Here is a 17704-nt window from a genome sequence, read left to right on the forward strand (position 1 = left end):
AAAAGCAATAGTTTTCCTTAACTCCTAGGGAAAAAAATCACAAGGAGTGTGAAGTTAACCCACAATAACTCCAGGGAAAACAAACTGCTTTTAGGTGATGCTGATGAGTCTTTTGGTGAAAGTGAATGGGATTTTAGATGCACAAGAAAGTGAAAGGCAGCATCCCCCAACACCTTTGAAGAATAAGAGTGCCAAATAAGTTTAACATCTTGAGCCTCTTTTAATGGAAATATCACATTTATGCACATAAACACAGTAAAGTACAAAGGATTAGAAAATAGGCTTAATTTCCAGCCCCTAACTCTAACATACTCTACGTTAATCCCTGAGTGCACCTGTCCATTGTCGGTCTCTTGCAGGTGGTACTGAAAGTGCAAATTCAAGTGCTCAGCTGTAGCACAGGCTGCTTTTCAGAACCAAATCTGAGTGCTAAATCTTCAAAATCCTGGGTTGGCAGTAAACAAAAATTAACAGTTAAACCATTCAGTCCAGTGTACCAATTGGAAATCTATCCTGATACCTTTGCCACAGCCAGCCAAAAGATTGTCTTCCTGCTTTCCAAATAAATGAGTTCAGCTTGTATTCTGCTCACCCCAAAGCCATTACCAAATTGGTGACTATGAATTGAACAGCACTGATGCACTTGCAGATTAAAATGCTATTCATATTCCCAGGACTGGGCAGGTGTATTGGCAGATGTATATTCCTCCAGCTCTGATGTAGGAGACCACCTGGCACTGCAGTCTGGCCAGCACAGAAGTACAAAGAAAATCCTTGTTTCCCACATCTGTCCTAACCTCTGTCAGACCCCGCAGACAGGAAATGGCAGTGCTGATCTGGGCTCTAGTTTTCAATCAACTGAATTTATTTCTGCCATGACATGCACAGTTTCATTACAAATTCAGTGAGACTGTGGCCAGCCTTTGTGCTGTGGGACTAAAGGATGGAGAAGTTTTCCCTCTCTTTAATTGAGGGGAGAAACTGGTGACAGCAGCTGCACCAGCTGGGGTCTGCCTGGGCTCCAGTACAGCAACACCTTCAGGAGAACACAGTGCAGCACATTTCAGTTCAAATGTGTGCAATGCCTGAGCAAAATCTTACCCTGAGCATGTGCTCTATGCTGTTTGCATTGGACCTCTACTTCTGTGAGTGTGGTCTTTCCTCAGCAAGCAGCAGGTGTACAGCCCTTCCTTACCAGAATTTGCCAGGGCTTGGCTTGCTGTTCAGGCTGACTGCTGGTACAACCAGAGGAACCCTAAATATGAAGCAGAAAAACCTGCAGCAACCCATGGGAACTGCCACTTGGAGATGCACTTCCATACTTTGTCCCAGTGTGGAGACAGGGGGTGAGGTACTGCCCTCTTGGGGCACCCAGAGGTGTGGTGCCAAAGCTTACAGTGACATCGGTGCCTGAGCTGCCTGGGACTGCACCTCTGACTGGGCACTCACAGCGTGTAGCTGCACTTGACACCTGGGAATGTTGCTTGAACCTCTGAAAGCTGCATAATATTCTTGTCCTGGCTATATCCTGGAAAGGCTGACAATAAACCTGGTGAGTCTTTAAAAAGAAACTTAAATATCAACCTAAAAAAATTTCCACTGTGCTTCACCATCTCCCTTATTTCACAGTTAAAAGCAATGACAAAATATTCCCTGAGACTAAAAAGGAGACAATAGATAATGGATAAAGGGAAATCTATTGGGAGAGGCAAATCTTAGCTGATGGTGGCAATCAAAAATTGTCTCATCTTCTATATTTCTTCAAAGAAATCTCTGCACCTGATTTATACTTGCAGAAGATGTGAATACCTCAACTGCACAGATATTTAATATTAAGCCCTTTTTAGGTTCAACACAGCAAATAATAGCATTAAGAACTGCATCCATACAGACTGTATAGACTTGTACTTAAAATCTGTTTACCAAAATAGAAATAAAGTGCTTAGTATATTCAAAACAACTGCAGACCTGGATTTTCACTGCCAATCAACACTGTGCTAAATTCTAAACTTTTAATTATTACTATAAACCTTTGCAATATGTTTACCCAATGAAGAAGAGGGAGGAATTTCTAGTGTCAAAAGCACAACTCCTTAGTTTTGTCCATTACAAAATGAACAAACACAAAATACAATCGTTTCAAACACGTTTTTCAAGCTGTTTCACAGTCATTCACCAGGAGCGGGAAAAACAGGAATCCACAAATGGACTGCACCACTTAGAACATCCTGTCAACAGCAGACCAGTAAACCCAGTAAGTCTTCCAGCTCAAAATACTTTCCTGCTCCACCATCAGACTTGCTGTGGCATAGCCCTTGCTGTATTTCTGCTCCTTGAAGGCTGTGACTCAGTATTCCAGCTCCATGAGCAGTAGGCATGCACAAAGGCATTCAGTCTGTTATCTTGCTGGGATAACAAGACTAGCAGCTCAAGAACCTTCTCAGCAACTACCTTCAAATCAGGTCCTGCTCTGGGCAGGAGACACCTGCCTGGGCTTTTGAGCCTCTGCTGCTCTATTCTTTTCCAGTTCCTCTGCCTTCCTCCGTTCCTCTTTTAGCTCCTTGTATCTCCACTTGGGAATCTGCAGATAGGGGTCCTCCTTGGCGCTGCTCCTCCTCCTCGCCTTTTCTGGCTGGAAGGTGGGTGGAGGAGCCTTGCTGACACGGACTTTGGGGATGACAAACCCCGGCCGGACGCTGCTACGTCGAAGCAGGTGGAGAGGCAGGAGGCTTGCTTTCCTTGTGGCTACTGTGGTCACTTGGGACATCGCAACGCTGATGGGCTGCAGGCTGGCTCGACGCTCCTTCTTCTTGGGGACCACGGTGACTTTGGAGTTCTGAAAGAGCTTCTCGTAGCTGCTAACGTGATCTTTGTCTTGAGATCGGATCTCCTCTGCTCTCTGCTTCCTAAGGATTTCCTGCACTGCCAGTCTGCGTTTCCCCACACAAGGTGGGCTGCCTGGGCACACAGTCCGGCACCCCAGAGCGATGAAGGGACTTCCCAAACTTGTGGTCACCTTCACCATGTGGTCGAGGACCCCATCCTCTTCCGGGCCATAGAAAGACCGGAACGAGACAGCTGCCCTTACACACTCAGAAATCTTCTGCAAACAGCTTTTTGGCTCTGCAGCCTTGGCAAGAAGTTCCTTCATTTTTGGCCATTCTGGTTTATATTGATCAGAAAATTGTTCTGGGCATGGCCTGTCCATCAGCTTCTGCATGACGAAGGCGGACTCTGACCTTCCCGTGAAACAAGCCCATTCCCATGAAGTCAGTCCACGGCTTGGGTCAGTTGCATGAACATTTGCCCCTCAAAAGAAAAACAATTAGCATTAATTAATTAAAACACCCACATTCCTGTTGCTGTGATCAGAGGTGAGTCAGGCAGATCCCTACAAGAAAATATCACATAAAATACACAATAATATTTGTGTCAAAATGAACATGCAATAAGGATAGTTTGGTTCCTGATTTTATGAATTCCTTATTAATTTAAAACACGGCAAAAGACATTAAGACTGCATATATGAAATTCTCTTAAAATTACAAATAACGAAATAATTAATTTCACCTGCATTTAATCTTGACTGCTATTTTAATATCCATTCACTTGAGCTTACAAGAAAAGAGTTATAGATATGGAGAGAAACAATTCTCTACAAAGAAATCCTTCCCCATATGGAATAGTGGACTTTTTACTGGTCACTTCCACTTGGAAGAAAGGTCGTAGGCTAATGGTCACAAGTTCCATGAAAATATCCACTCACTGCTCACTAGGGGTAAAAACAGCAAATAAAATATAATTAATTTCTTAAAAAGCATTAAAAATGGGGGAAAATAGAAAGCAAAAAAGGGGAAATAGAGAAAACCACAAATGTGCAATTCATGCTCTTTAATGTCTGAAAGGACCCTGCAGAATTAGGAAATGTTGAGAAGATGGTAACAAGGGTGATCAAATATAAGGAAAGTTTCCAGAAATGTCAAGGTGTGGATAATGGGTAATTCTGAACTCAGAACAGCTGTTCTCATCTACCTGAGATTACCAGCCCTAAGGAAATGAAGTAATTGTCAGCCAAAACATTCTGTTATTGCTAAGTGGACAGCCATAAGAGGCAGCTAGGATACAGGCTACACAGCAGAGGCTTAGACATTTGAAGTGTTATGTCCTGGAGGGAAATTATTTTGAGTGGTCTATCCTCCCATTCCCAGATTATGATCTTTATCTATCCAATTCTGATGTCTGTCCCCATAACCATTCTTTTTTTCACATATTTCTGTATCCTTTTTCATCTTTGCATCCCTTTTATCTTCTCCATCTTCCTATAAGACCCCACACATTGGCTTTTGCCCTTGTTCTTCACTCTTTTGTTTTCAAGTGGAGTTACCTCTGGGGCACTTGGGTGCTTGAAAAGAGCATACAGGTATCACCAGAAGCAGGCATCCTAGTCTGCCCTATGATGTCCTTTACAACTTCTTTTGTACTGTACCCACATTCCTTGGCAACCAGAAAATTGCAGGGAAGTCCTCCCATGATATTAGGGTGGGCATTTGTCAATGAGGGTGGCATGAGCCCAGACATGCCTGCCATCTCCTGCTGACAGAGAAGAGCTCTGTAAAGGACACAGGAAGCTCAATTCCAAGTGCACCTGTGGAAGAATTGCTGCAGAACAATGAGCAGCAGCAAGTGGTTCTGGAAGCTGAAGTTAGCAGGACGCTGTTGCAAATAGCCAGCAGATTACAGCTTGTGAATGCTAAGGGATACAAAAGACCTGTCCAAAAACTGGCTTGGTGGCACCAATTAAAAAGAATCTCAGGGACATGTCAAGGACTTGACAATTGGCACCATATCCTGTGGTTCACATCCAAGTAATCCTGGGCACACACATCTTGATGCCTTACAGTACATGGGTATGAAGGTGAATGAATTAAATCAATGGGGGAATGAGGGAATACACACTCTCTGGTGTCAGGCAGACAGGTTCTTAAACTGAAAATCCTTTGGTTTATATTCTGCCTTTGAACTTTGACTGATCTCAGAGGGAGCTTTGCATGCTCTAGTCTGCAGACTGTTCAGCAGATCTCTTCCCTGGGACAGGCACGGGCACTTTGCCCAGCTGCCTTCAACATACTGAGCTCTGCAACATTTAGTCATGGTTTACTCATATCTCTGTCCCTTCAGATAGTTTCTGGGTTTCTTGAAAGAGTTTAAAGCTGGGATACAAAGAACACTTGGTTTATTGAAGGACTTCTTTACCAGATGAAGGACCAATTTCAAACAGCCAACACAAAACTGACCTACATATCTTGTTACAAAAGTGACAGTCTATCCCATTGCTTCACAAGAAAGAGATGTCCAGAAATCTGAGGAAAGGACCAGAGAATTCTGGTAATGAGACTGTTACCAGAATACTGGTACAGAAAATAATTTTTTTTCCCCCTGGATTATCTTGGAGACAGCATTTCAAACTGGAATAAGGAGGCCTTGATATAAGGAAAAGCAACCACAAATCAGTTTGTGATGGGTTCAGTATAACCTTTCCCACAAAGGATGTTTTGTCATTACAGGAAAATAAAGGCAAAAATAAAGCACAGGGAAAGTGATAAAAACCTCAGCTTTGTTAAATTAGTTCCTAAGTCTCTGAGAAAATACCTAAAGAGAAGATACTGGAGACATAGATCAAGAATGGGTGTGGAAGGAGACACCCTAAACAAAATTGCTGATAATAGTTTAAGTGTAATTTAAGTGAAATTTGCAGAAAGGACACTCAGAGCACAGCAGGGAGTCAAGCATAGGACCCGGCTTGGAAGGCAAAAAGGAGCCAAAGAGAAGGAGGGAATCAAATGTAAGAGTTCACAAGCTGTGGATTTGAAGAAAGGATTGAAAGATCTCAGAGGCAGAATGGTTTGATGAAGTTCATGACTGCAGAAATTACAGATAAATCAGTGAGGGGAGGGAAAAAGACATACCAACACATACCTCCTGCTTCACTAACCTCTTTTTGAGCCTCCCTGCCCAAACTTCCTGTCTTTGAATTTCTCTCATCTCAGGCTAGCCTCTTTCCCTGGTCCCTTCTTAACACTTGCCTGAGTCTGAACTCCTTCCCAAAAGAGCTCACTGTGACTGTGGCAAATTATGTGGAAGTTGTTTCCTTGATGTACACATGGCAAGGAATTAACACAGGAAGAACAGCAGCTATAGGAATTGTCTTCAAATAAAAAAAAAATTTAATTCTTAGCTTGTAAACAAGCAAGAGACAGCTGCTTACCATTATCTTCAAGAAAAAGTCATTCCAGTTCTGATATGGTGCAGCTGTGAGAATTTGGAGCCAACTAGTTCAAAAAGACCAGTGTGAGAAAATGCTCACTAGGGGCTCTCCACCTTTGCTTGGGGGTTAAGCTCAGCTCTGATCCCTGTATGGGCTATGCCTGTGCCCTGCTGGTCTGGACTGTGACCCACGGACTTAATTTCTTGTTTGACCTCAGGCCCACCTTGTCCCTGTGAACTTACCCTTGTCATCATGGACTTGCCTGGCAATCAATGCAGTGCTGCCTGATCCAGGTTATTGTCACCAGCCCTGCCACGTTCCTTAAAGGAGCACCTTTACTGATGAGGCTGGCGCTGAGGCCTTGCTGTCACCCTTGCCTCACCTTCCTCTGAGGAGAAGCCCGTTCTTTCTGACAGACGGGTCCCCAGGTGTTTTGGAAACTCTGTCTCAGAAAACACTACAGAGTATAGAAATCCCAACCTACCAAGAGAAATCAATGCTGACTTTGTACATTGTATCACAAAATCTATTCTAAGGTGTGATTTACCATGGTTTTATTGATTTTTCTGCACAAATCAGGAGACATTCCTGAACAAACTTGTCATTCAGCAGAATGCCTTATCTGGAATATACATGAGTAGTCATGTCCCTTTGTAAATGTGATAGCAGTCTTATTGAACTAATTGTCATTTCAGTGTAACTATAGCCTACAAATTTTCTTTCAGGAATGCTGCACTTGCCACTTGCCTTGCTTTTCCTAGAAGTTTCCCTGAAGATCATTTTCAGCACAATTAATTTGAACGCACATGTTCCTTTAGGATATAAATATCCTGTTTTATTAAGACTTCACATCCTTTTGAGATGCAGAACTGGCATCTTGAGTTTAAAGACGGGGCTGAGGAGGCTCAGGCATCTGTTACCAGCCCGTTTTATGGGTGGTGTTTAAAGCCCAGCCTCCAGATCCAGGGCCACTCTGACAACATTACTAAAGCAGCACTGAGTTTAGACTGGAGATTACAGCAGGGCTTGACACGTGGATAGCAACCAGCATTTCTGGCTGGCTCTGCTGATGAGCGCTGGCAGCAGCGCAGTGCTGGCAGCGCAGCAGCCTGTGACAAACTGCTGATGGGAGACCGGGCCCCCCTTCACCTGCTGTGCCTCACAAGCAGCAAATTCACATGTTCCAAGGGCTCCCTCTGAAAGAGCAGCGTTATGGCCAAGTGTCTCAGAGTGCCTTAATCTTGTAGTGATTGACCTTGGCCGCCCTCCACAAACTCAAATTTCAGAAAGAGCAGTCACTTTGGCAATCCAGCTCCGACCATCTGTCACACATTGCTGCTACCTCTTTCCCCTATCTGATTGTGCTGAATCCATGCTAAGGCAGCGAGGAAGGTGAGTTATTTTGCTTTGCTGACCTCCTGCATTGCCATAAGTGCTGGCCATCAGCAGAGGTCTTACCCAAGCCACTGAATGGATACCAGGTTTAAAAACCTCCTGTTCTAAACACATATAACTGCTTTTTAGCTGTGCAAGTAGACCCACAGCTGATTATGGGTGTTTCCCCTCTATGTTGCCATGCATTTTTACATTTTAATATCACATTTTGCTGGTTTATTTGTGAAATTGATTTTTTCACCAAACCTTTTAATAACTTCTTTTACATTCTTCAGCTCACTAGTACTTAATTGTTGGCACCCACTCAGTGTCTCTTAAATCCCAAACTACTTCTAAATCCATTCTGAATGGGAATTTGCCTCCTTCCTCCCTCCATTTCACCAGACTGTGCAGTGCTAAAAAATACTCAGATATTAAAATGGGTGCAGGCAATTTACTTCACTTCCTTTGTGACCCCTGTTTTGAGCTGAAAATTTGAGGAACTGCAAGTACTCACTGAAACTTCAATTTAGAAAATCAAAAGTATATTAACCCATCAGATCCTTAGCTGGTGGACGATCCTTGGTATCTTCACTATCTCTGACGCAAAAACAGGCTGATAAAGCTTTCTGTAGGCAAACCCAAGATGGAGGCTAAAAAAAGCCATTTTCTGGCTGTCTAAAGGTTTGCTTTCCCCAGTATTCTGTTTTCTTATGAATCATGGAAACAATAAAAGGCTATTCACATGCCAGAGGCAGCAATGACAGAAGTGAACTTTGACAGTAATATTTTAGTATAAGAATCAGAATAACAAGTACTGAGTTATTTACATAGATGAAAGGTTGTGAAACAGCTTCTAGTGACCCAAACAGAAAGAACAAGCTTCCCTCAGATCTCTAGTGATAATAATAGGTCATGACACCATAAGGCAAATTTGACAAGTCAGAAAATCATAGGATTGAAGTTTCATTTTAAGTGATGATTTATAACACTCACTGGAAAATTCTGAACTAGCATCTGCATGAAGTATATGTGAGTCCAGAAAGTGCATCTGTTTCTAGTGGTGTTCGAGCTCTGACAGCAGTTTCATAATTTTTTTGTCATAAAAATTTAAAATGAATGATCCAATTCCTAAGCCTTTGTTCCAGAGTAAGAGGCTACAGGACCTAGCAGAAAATAACACACCAGTTACCACACCATGTTTTCTGTGCCATATCAATGTCTAGAAACTGGATATTATGGAATGAAGGATACTAATGTCATGCTCGATAAAGTCATGTGACTTAAAATACTCTGGTTATGAAGGGTTAGACTCTTGTGGCAGCAAAATCGCTGAAATGAACTTCTTATTCAAGATCTCTCTCAATGAGATGGACCTGTAGGACTCTTGATCTAGACAGTAACAATATTCACATGCCACTTGTTATTATTTCCACAATATTTAATTTGTGTTTTCATATTTGCATCTGTAAAACAAGAATATATATTAATATAAACTAGTTGTTTATCCAACAGTTTATATACTAATGACTTCATATAAAAAACCCACACAATATTGTGGCTGAAAAATGTTAGGACCACTCTTGTAGAGGCTGTTGCCCCTCAAGGGGCCTTATGAGTCTCCTCTCCAGGACCCCTTCACCTTCCAATGCAACACAGCCAGAAATTCAACAGCAGACAAGAGCCAAGAGCAAGAAACATAATTCCTCTTCTCAGATGTGAAGAGAGACAGGTGGACAGAGAGAGACCTGCTCATTCCCTGTGCCACAGCTCCCTCCTCGCAGCAGACACAGACCTGGTGGTGCCCCATTGCTCATAAACCTGGAGACCAAACTCAGAGCTGTAGAGGCATTAGCAAAAATAAGTGACCAGATTTCCCACGAGTGTTTCCTGGTGGGATGTGGCCCCTACACCCAACACTCCTGACAGGAACTGGAGCCCCCAAAGCTTTCCAGACCCCAGCACAGTTCAAGGCAGAAATGGAGGTCTGGCTGTGGTCCCACCTTTGCACTGGCTGTCACAGATGGAGATGACAGCATGTGGCCAGCATGTCTTTCCCACCTGTGTAATGGATTTAATTAACTTCTGTTCTATGAATTCTGATGATCCTGCTCCCCAGACTCTCCTGAAGACAATCAATCTCATCCTCAGAGCTCTAGGAGAGCTCCTGGGTGAGGCTGTACAAGCAAACTCCTGCAGCACGTGCCTTCACTGCCTTGGCTATGGCTTTTTTAAAGGCTGCACCTATTTCCAGGGAAGGCTGTACCAGAGTTCTCCTACATCCCAAGAGCCAGTTTTCTTCTTGGTAGTTGTTAGATGGTGACAAAGAAGAAGAAAAGCACTTTGCATACCTGCCATCATCAAGGCTTTCACACATTCTGTTCTGCCCTGCATTGCAGATTTCATCAGGGCTGTGAATCCAAACGCATTCCTCTTCTCAATATCAAGCCCAGGAAAATAGTTCAACAAATAGTTTGTAATGGTTATGTGCCCTTTAAAGAAACAAAAAAGCAGAGAAAATGTCATACAATGCAGGTGCTGTCTCAAGGATAAACCAAAAATTTACTCCTGCATGTCTGATAACTGGAAAATGTAGATCTTTTCTTTGTGTCCTCTTCCACTCAATGCAGCCATCAGCCTTAGGGTTAACTGGCCCTGATTTTGACCAGAATATTGGGATAGGAGGTGGAAAATCTGGGTTCCCACCTTCTCTCGAGTTGCTCTTCTTTCTGAAAAGTCAGTTTAAGGTAAGGGAATAATTGAAGACCAGAAATGGTCACTTCAAGGTTCCGAGGGGCCCCAGTTTCTTGACCCAGTGAGTAGCACTGCAGAGGGAATCCCTATACCCTATGCCCCATCACCAGGGGTAACTGATTGTAAAAATTCAGCTTTTTCCCTCCCCTGGTACATTTGAGCCTTGCAATCATGGTGCTTCATTAAAAAGTGATGACTGCACACAGTTGTTCCAGCCAATAATCCTCTCAAACCATGCCAGGCCTGATACAAGAGAAAGGAATATTTTGTGTAGCATCCCACATTTTTATTTTTCCATCTGACAGTGTAAAGCCACTTGTCTACTCTCCTTCAGTTGGAAAATGGGATTGAATGTTCAGTTTTGGTAGTAAAATAAATTATTTCAGTTCTGTTTCTAAAGGCAACTGTTGTTGCCATTCATGTGCCTTGTATGCCAGGATAACTGGTGTCTACAAGGCTATACTGAGAAGCTGAACACATCTCTGGCTAAATGGTTGGAAGACCAATTAAGACACCAAATCTTTATAATTGGACTATCAGATGAATAGCTAGGGCCTTTATGACTCATTCATAACAGTTTTCCCTTCACTTGTCAATCATTTTATGATGCTTTGATGCTCTATAAAATAATGCCGTCTGTCAGGCAGCTGCAACAATCACAATTTAATTAGTAAGAGCTGTAAAAATATTCTCTCATTTTGCTCTGCAGACCAGATGACTATTCTGTGATGCATGCCATTCAAATTCATCTAGAAATGTTACTGAAGCAGATTATAATTCATACAGGACAATTTTAAAAGTCTGTAGCATCACATCTGGTATAGATTTAATCAGCAGCCACTTTGTACCAACACAGTTCTCCATTCACTTTGAAAAGCAAGTTAAGAAAGTCTTTACCAATTAATTTGTGTTGCAGGTGTTACTCTTTCTCTCCAATAATTTTTTTACTCTATTACCTTTCTGCATAACTGGAGACTCTCATGAAACCTGAGCAGATGTAGAGATAATGCAGATGAGATGAGCAACTCCAGAGCCAGAGAAAACCAAATAAAAAGCTCCCTGTCCCTTGAGCAGTCCAATGGGAATGAAATATAAAGTTTCAGCAAACCACAACAAGCTGAACCTCGCAAAAGTGAACTGTGTTCAGGGCAGGATCAAGTGACCTGGTCCTGCTTACTCAATACAGAGATTTCAGCTTTGCTGATTCTGTGGCATAAAATCAAATCCTTGAAAGGAGTCAGTTGCTACTGGGAGAATCTTTGTGCCAAATTTTTTTGCAGGACATGCTCTGATTCAGTGATGTATAACGTGTCTTCATGAAGGTTTTGGAACAGTTGAAATTCTGCTTTTTGACCACAGAAACCAGAGACAAGCTGAAACAAGTGGAAATAATAAAATGGAAGATTTTTCAGCAGTTATTACATCACTAAAGATGTTCTTCCTTTTGCCAAAAGTATAATTACAGTAAGAGAGATTCTGCAAATCTGGGGTGATCCTAAGAATTAATCCTGAAAGACCTTTCTTAACCAAACTCTCCAGGGGACTAGAAATGGCTTCAAATGAGACAGAAAAAAAAATATCAGCACTATAATAAGAAATAAAATTAAGAAGTTTGTGACTCACAGAAGTTTTGTGTCTCAGGGATTCCTGAAAACCAGATTTATTCTGGAGGATCTTCTGTCCTCTGAGGTTTGCTTCAGACTTCCAGTTCAAACAGATATCAAATTCAAAGCAAAACTCAGAGCTGCCAAGTTTTAGTTCAAACCCTGTCATAGGCTTTTGATTTAATGCCACAAAGTTTGCTTTGGTTCTCCTCTGTCTGCGTGAACAAGCAGCCTGTAGCTAATTTATAAACTGGGTGAGCCTCCTGTGATGTAAAATCTGCTATGAAAGCCCTGTGCAGCTCTAAAATAAATGAGCCTGGGCTCAGCCTGTTTGGTGATACTGAATTCAAAGCAGGCTCTTGCTGTTTGCAAGCCAGATCTACTTCCTACCAGAACTGGCATGCCAAGGGCTCACTTCTTCTCCCTGCGAGCCATATTTATAGAGATCAGCACAGATGTCTGTAATAGCTTAATTCACTTAATTGCTGCCACAAAGGAAAGGCCTATAATGATGACAGTATTACCTAATAATCTGTGTAATACAGGCAGAAGGATAAGCTGCAGAGTAAGGAAGACCCATTGTCAAATAACATCTCACTCCTGAACTGTACCTGCAAAACGCTGTGTTTGGCCTGCAGGTAGCGAATGCTGCCTCACAGATGGATGGAAGCACAGACACCCAGAAGGCTTTGTCCTCTGGGTGTTTTAGGTGTTTGTGTTCTCATGTCTTTCTTAATAAACAGAAACTGGGATAACTTCCAATTTTGTGTTCCCAGCAAGACTCCTGAACTGGTGGCTGTATCATAAAACATCTATACTTTGTAAGCGAATATAACTCCCTCCGAGCACCAGTGCGTGCCTATGACTATACCCTGATGTAGCTGTGTCTCCATCAGCAGCAGAACTGAGAAATAAAAAAGTAATTTTCCTTCTTTTCCTTTTCCACTTGTTATTTCAATCGCATGATTGTATCAATCTCCCCTTTTTTCAGCATTGTCCTTGTAATGATGTTTAATTATTTTGCTTCTGCTTCAATAGCATTGCCACCCGTTGCTGGGCACCACCTGCTGCAGACTGCAATGCATTTACAGTTCTGGAAGGCAAGCTCTCTTTGAAAAGAGATATAAGAAATAGGAAACATAGAGAAAGCAGGCAAACAGACCCATTTTCTGATGTGACATCTACACACAAAGCAGAGCACTTTGTGATTATTTTTCTGTACTAATAAGCTTGTTAAGACAGAACTGCTTTTCACTGATCCTTCCAACTTGTCTTTCTCTGTTCAGCCCATGCAGAAAACTTCAGCCTTAGATACTTTTGTTGGAGGATGAGAATCTCAAATTATCAAAAGCAATAGGAGGAACTGAATTAACTCATCTTCTGAGACTCTAGTTGCTCTTTAATTTAATCCTATTTATTTCAAGCTGATGCTCATATTTGAGCATCATGGCTGGGCAGTCATGAAATGGCATAGGCAAGTGTGGATTTTAAACTCCTCAGCACAAGTGAAGAGAGGTCTCTGTCATCTCTTTTGGTATCTACACCTCATAATGCAGATGCAGACTCCAAAACACAAGGAACACCTTCTCAGACCCACACGTTTTTTCCCATCCAGCTGCTCCTCTTTGGGGTCTGGCCATACATTCTGCCCACCTGGCAATGGATCATAACAAAAATGGCAGCACTTTCTGAAACCTTCGAGTACCATCTCACAGAAATAAGGTGAATTTGCTATTAGACTTTCCACAGCAAAACCTATAGTTTTGGTATAAATACCAGCGATCTCAAAATAATTTATTTTGCAAAAGTGTAATTACTTTCACAGCCTAAAGTTAACCCCTCCCCCAACAAATAAATTCTTCACTAAAGGTGAGCTTGCATAAGCTTTGCTTTCAGGTCTTTATAATACACTGCTCAGTGTTATTATTTAACATCAAGCAATAATTAAGCAGCATCTATTGCACTGTAACTCCTCTGGTGGCAATGTTAGCCTCACAGTAATCTCTATTAATGCGACAGCAGTATCTTGTGATAATTAATTAAATAACTGATGTAAACCCTGTAGCTCAGGATTAGCACAGGCAGGGGAAAACATCCAAGTTGTTGGGGGTTTGTATAAGTTTCTGTTGAGTACAGTCATTTCCAGTTGCTTTTGGGATCAATAGCAAGTACTGGCAGAGAGTGTCAAGTCAATGTCAGCCTGCTGGATTAATTATGAGCTCATGATCATGAGTTATAAAGATCAAGAAGGAGGCAGTGTTAAACCTTTTTTAGTTCAAATTTATATTAGGGTAGATAAATAAAAGTAGATTAGTGTTTTGGGGACTTTTCCACCTTCTTTGGGAAGCTACTGTACTCATGACTTTGCTATGAACATGATCACAGTTCTCTCTTCCAGTACTGAAGACCCATCTTGCAGGAACTTTCTCAGAGTTCACTTTTTGCTACAACACAAAGTAGGTTAGGTACTACCAGGAAATGTCCAGTGGCACTGTTACTAAATTGACATGGAAACCAAACTGCTCCAATCTTCAGACATGGCTTGTAAAGCCCATTGATATTCCCTGATGGAAATTTGTTCCCTTCAGGCAGCCAATGTCTGGGAGTGAGGACTATGTCCCACGAGCTCCCACAAACATCCCAGACCCTTCACCAGACAGCAGACATAAAGGCCAGCTATGCATTTCCTTGTAAAGTGACTGTCTTTGCAGAGTGTGCTTGAAGAATGCAAAGGAAACCAGAGATGCAGAGCCAGGCAGCCCCTGAAAATGCTTTTAGACTACGAAGTGATGGCATCCTTCCTTGGAGAAAATTTTCCTGATTTACATGCTTTAGCACTTTGTTAACACTCATTAGAGGAAACTAAACCTTCCCTTAAAGATTGAAGCACAGCCCTTCAGTTTAAACAGAAATAATCAAATGACTGTTTTCTAACTGAATACTGGAAGCAAGGAACTCTTCTGGGAGCTTCTCTTACATCTAAGTGATCTGTTACACTTGTTCACTGTATATTACCATGTTGGGTGGGATAAAAGAAAAACCTTGTGCTAAACTTCAGCCTGCATCAGAATTAATATGGTCAATGTTGACATCAGCTGTTACAAAAGGATCATTGGCAAATCCTAAATCCTGATGAGGTTTTTTACTTTTCAGGTGTGGAGTGGATGAAGGATGTCTCAGCAGATAGGATATTTCTTAATGATGATACGTTTTCCTACAGTCATCAGTTCCTACAGACCCTCTGAGGTGGGTGCAGCAAGTATGGGAGAAAAGCACTAATGCAGCACATTACACGTCCACAGTGTTCAATTGTTGTTTGCCAGAGCAAACATTGGAAAATCAGCTTAAAGGAACAAAGCACTACAATGCTGCACACTTGGGATGAGATTTTCTTTATTTTTAAGTTAAAATAATTAACGGCATCTACTAAAAATGTATAGCTTTTACTCCCTTAATCTACTGGATATATACTACTGTAGATTAATTAGTTCAAGGAAAATCACTACAAACCTATTTGGGAATGGGCCTGGCCAGAATTATTTTACACAAAACAATTTCTTTCAGGGATTTGAAAAAAAAATCCTAAAATAAAGTAGCCTAAACACACACTCCTCCCAAGACCCTGCATGTAAGAGGTGATACAGAGAGCCTTACCTGCCTGTGCAGCTGTAATTAGAGCCGTGTTCCCTTCATTGTCCTGCCAGTTCACATCAAGGTGAGGGCATTGTGCTAAGGCTATCACAATATCCACATAGCCTTGGTAACAGGCAATGATAAGACCATTCTGTAAGCAAAATATAAAGAGAGACTTAGGTTTGCCAGACTGAGAAATGTTCACTGAAGAAGCTTACTAGACAGCTGTTTAATTTTTTTTTTCTTACAGACTGAAGAACTGAAAAGGTACCAGCACAACGAGTGATCACCTCCAGGCACAATGTTCAGATCCATACACTTCTTTTTATCTCTGCCCTTTGGCAAGTAATGTTTGATACTCCTCATAAATACCTAAGAGGGTAGGTATTACATTATGCTACATGCAAAGTAACTGTTTATAAACGGCTTATGCTTATATGGCTATATACTCTATACCCAAATGAGAATAAATCTGATTTTATTATATAATAAAATGAACCCAGCAGGTAAGATGAACTGGACCTGCTCTGAATATTAATTCTCTGAAAAACAGCTATTTGTTCCATGAAGGGAAAGTGGTAGGCAGGAGTTGTGTTCATACTGCCTGTTACTACCTTTAAATAATTCAAATTTCCCATTAGAACTATGCCTCCTTTTTTTATAATCATAAATAAAATTAAATTGCTTTTAGAGGTCCTGTTTAATGTGTTTTATGACAGCTGGAGGCTGTAAAATTTCCAGGAGGAAGCCAAGCCAGGAGTAAACCTTGTAACTACGCTTGGTACCCAGATAGTGTTTCACTCCACAGCAGCAAACTGACAGCTTTCCTAAAATACAGCAAAATACACTTGTCATTAATTAAATGGGACCACAGTGCTTAATCCTGGCTGCTCTCTTGGCCACTAGGATTAAAGCCATTATCTCCAGTCTTCAGGATTGCTTGGGCAGCCCTCGTTCATCTGCCTGGGGCTGATGGGTGTAGGGGAGGGCAGGCGCAGATAAATCAGCGCTCGCTCCTCGCTGCCCTCAGTGTGCCACTCAGTGAGCCTGAGCTCAGCGTGAGCATCTGACTGCCCAAAAGATGAGGGCAGAGACACAAATCTCAAACTGCCTGCTTACCCTGCCTGCCTGAAATGCACTCACACGAAACACTTGCAAGGAGAACCTGGTTATGGAAACAGAATGGCCCCCCCTGACTCCTCCATCATTTTTCTCTTGCCTACACATTGTCTTTATTTCTTCTCCCCATGGACATTAAGAAGCCAGAGATGTTCACCAGATGACAACTGTGGCTTCTGATTTATTGTCATCTTAACTAGTTGGTTATTTATTCAGTGTCCTGTTTCACTGTCATTCTGGATAGTTCTCTTGGCTGAGGTGGCAAACACCTTCACTGAGGTACAGGAGTGATAGCTGCTCTTCAGGCTGTTCACAGGCTATGTAGGTTATTTCTCAATTACATCGCTCAATAAAATAATTACTCCGCTTTCTTTTGTTCTCAATTCACTCTTTCCCTCAGCATGAAGCAACACCTACCACTGCTTTTAAAGGGCATCTTCATTTCCTTGTGAAGTACCTGTAAGACTTCAAAGCCTTCTATTGAAATTGTACAGAGGATTCACCAAAAGTCATTTATTTTCAGCTTTTTTTTTTTTTTATGAACATATGTACTTTCCTGGTGGGATTGTACAGATTAATCCAAGTTTTACTGTAATGTAATAGTTTTTAGCTTTTAAGAAAACTGTGTCAATGTCCATTTTCTAAGGACTTGAGCATTATTTCAAATTCTTTAATAATTTAATTTTTCACCTGATGATCAGGATATAGGTCTTTACAACTCCAAAACTGTGCAGATTTAAAACACCATGCAGTCATTCAGTAAATGTCCGTTACTTATGCTAGCAGAAAATTAAGTTTACAATTTTTTGGAGACCAAAAGCTTTCGACAATAAGAAGAGAGATTCTATTGTTCCCTAAAAAGAATGGCATTTTTTGAAGGTAGTTTCAAAAAGGCTGTAAGAAGAGTAGCTATCACCTCTAATGAAAAAAAACCCTACTTCACCCAATATCTAGA

General features: G+C 41.6%; 1 protein-coding gene across 1 annotated transcript in view; it reads right to left on the reverse strand.

Annotated features, from left to right (window-relative positions):
• Positions 1-200: 200 nt before the first annotated feature.
• ANKRD33B (ankyrin repeat domain 33B) overlaps positions 201-17704 on the reverse strand; it is a 45739-nt gene continuing 28235 nt past the window's right edge. The window contains exons 2-4 of the mRNA XM_064428530.1: positions 15652-15781; positions 9991-10131; positions 201-3309 (exon numbers count right to left, since the gene is read on the reverse strand). Of these exons, the coding sequence (XP_064284600.1) occupies positions 2459-3309; positions 9991-10131; positions 15652-15781 (1122 nt within the window). The 3' untranslated portion in view covers positions 201-2458. The remainder of the gene's footprint in view (positions 3310-9990; positions 10132-15651; positions 15782-17704) is intronic.

Source organism: Passer domesticus, chromosome 1 (genome assembly GCF_036417665.1).
Source record: "Passer domesticus isolate bPasDom1 chromosome 1, bPasDom1.hap1, whole genome shotgun sequence".
Classification (NCBI taxonomy): Eukaryota; Metazoa; Chordata; class Aves; order Passeriformes; family Passeridae; genus Passer; species Passer domesticus.